The 2,120-nt window shown below is 29.5% G+C and overlaps 1 protein-coding gene across 1 annotated transcript; it reads right to left on the bottom strand.

Annotated features, from left to right (window-relative positions):
- Positions 1–543: 543 nt before the first annotated feature.
- On the bottom strand, positions 544–1,071 carry LOC107062616 (agamous-like MADS-box protein AGL29). Its single transcript, XM_015313470.1, has one exon. It carries the CDS (start codon positions 1,069–1,071, stop codon positions 544–546), a length of 528 nt encoding a protein of 175 aa, XP_015168956.1.
- Between the last annotated feature and the right edge of the window lie 1,049 nt (positions 1,072–2,120).

Genomic DNA, 2,120 nt, shown 5'->3' with positions numbered 1-2,120 from the left:
GTGCTCCAAAATAAATAAATAAAAACTCTTTTCTATTACTTGTATTGAGTTGAAAATTCAAGCGCAATCCCTCTTGACATATTGAATATACTAATAAAATCAATAAATATTCGAGAAGCTCATATTATAGAGACTCACCATCTCACAATGCTAATCTTGATGTAAATGTAAATGCACTAAACTTGACAAAGATGGAAACATAAAACAAATAAATGAGTATACTAGAGTTTTCTTTGATCCATCAATTTTACACTATTTACTACTTCAATAAAATATTTCAATTGATTTACCATTCTAGACAACACAAAGCATCATTAAAGTCTAAAGATAAAACAAACAAAAAATATTTGACTTAATAATATAAAAGCTCCATAACCTTCTATTTTGTGGCCTAAAACCTCATATAAATGGATATTTGAAGACTAAAAAGTGACTTAATAATAGAGAAAATCTTATTAGCATACTCGATCACTGATAAGAACTTCTACAAGTATAGCTCAAATATCAAGATTTTCAGTTACCAACTCCATGAGAATTATGAGTTCAAGAACTCTCGTGTTCTTCTGGCTCAGGGAGAACATTTAAATCAAACTTGAAATGCTTGCTCAAAATAGCACTTTTTGTTTCATTTAAAATTTCCTTTACCCACAACAACATTGCCACCTTCTTCTCCTCCATGTGTTTATCCGAAGGTATTTCTGAGCCAGGGTGCATAATCTTATACATTAATATTCGTCTTCTTTCTTTCTCGTTAAGTTCTTGCAATTCTTTGCGAAGATCTTTAAATGCCCCAAATCCAACAGATTTTCCCTCAGCATGATCACGTTGCTCTAGTTTCACTTTTAAAAATTTATCAATTATTTCTTCTATACTTGTGGAACCATAAGAAAATGGTTTTTCACCTGGTGAAAAGAGCATAACACCAACTTCATCTCCGCTCCGAGTTGCAAGCTTTTCTGCATCTTGAAACAAGGTTTTTTTCCTTTTGGAAAAACTTATAGCGCGTGCTCTCTCAGACTCAATTAACTGCATCTCAATCTTTTGCTTACCTTTCTTGGGCTCATTTTCCATCACAGAAGAAAAGATGTTTTTTTGTATAAGGTTGAGCAATTCTGAGAGGAATAATTGTATAATTTATAGTAGGTGTGTAAGTGCGTTTCTTTTTTTTTTTTTGGACAAAAATATTTCACGAGTATTGTAACATTCATTTGATATGTTCATACCATAAGTCTTATTGTTGTCACATGTATTAACAATTTTATATTATGACTCTATTTCAAGTGTATTGTCACGTTTATTCGGTGTTATTGTATTATATGAATATATTACGTGATTACCATGGTTTCTAACAAATGTTGTCTTCTTATTTATAATGTTTAATTGAATCTAAAGAAATTTTTTTTTGTTATTTTTATTTAATATTTTCATATTATGAGTATATTTATCTATTATTTTCATATTATGAGTCAATTTGTCAAGTATTTTTTCACGTTTATTTAGTGTTTCCATATAATGTAAATTTATTACGTGATTACCATGATTTCTAACGAAAGTTGCCTACTCATTTTTTTCACTGGAACTGCAAAGTAATAATGTTAAATTAAATCTAAAGAAAAATGAAAAATAACAATGATTTAATTTAAATGTTCATTCGGAACGGGAGTCTTGAATCATTGGTATGGTTTTTTATGTGACCTATAGGACATGAATTTGGATATTCGAAGTAGGCACTAATACCTGCATTAAGATAGGCTGCCTACCTTCTACCCCTTGGGTGCAGTCCTTGTGTTGGACTCCACTAACGCATGATGTTAGTTATTTTAAAAAGAGAAAATTACATCGTTAAGCAAACTTATATTACTTAATTAGTCAGCATAGCATAGTTTGCTATAATTATCACTCGCGACTAACATTAACCATTAATTACGTGAGCTGACTTTGAGTTTTAATAATTAGTCACGTTTGTATAATTCACCACATTTGTATAATTCACAACTAACCATTTTTTGTTTAATTTATATTTGTATTTGTATATGATGATGATATCCACTGATATTTCAGTTTTATCACCATATACATTCAATCTTTTTGTATATAACTTTTTAAAGTTTGTATAAACG

The sequence above is a fragment of the Solanum tuberosum genome, unplaced genomic scaffold (assembly GCF_000226075.1).
Source record: "Solanum tuberosum cultivar DM 1-3 516 R44 unplaced genomic scaffold, SolTub_3.0 scf00247, whole genome shotgun sequence".
NCBI classification, from domain to species: Eukaryota; Viridiplantae; Streptophyta; class Magnoliopsida; order Solanales; family Solanaceae; genus Solanum; species Solanum tuberosum.
The sequence above is the reverse complement of the archived record's forward strand: the minus strand, read 5'-3'. Positions and strand labels throughout refer to the sequence as shown.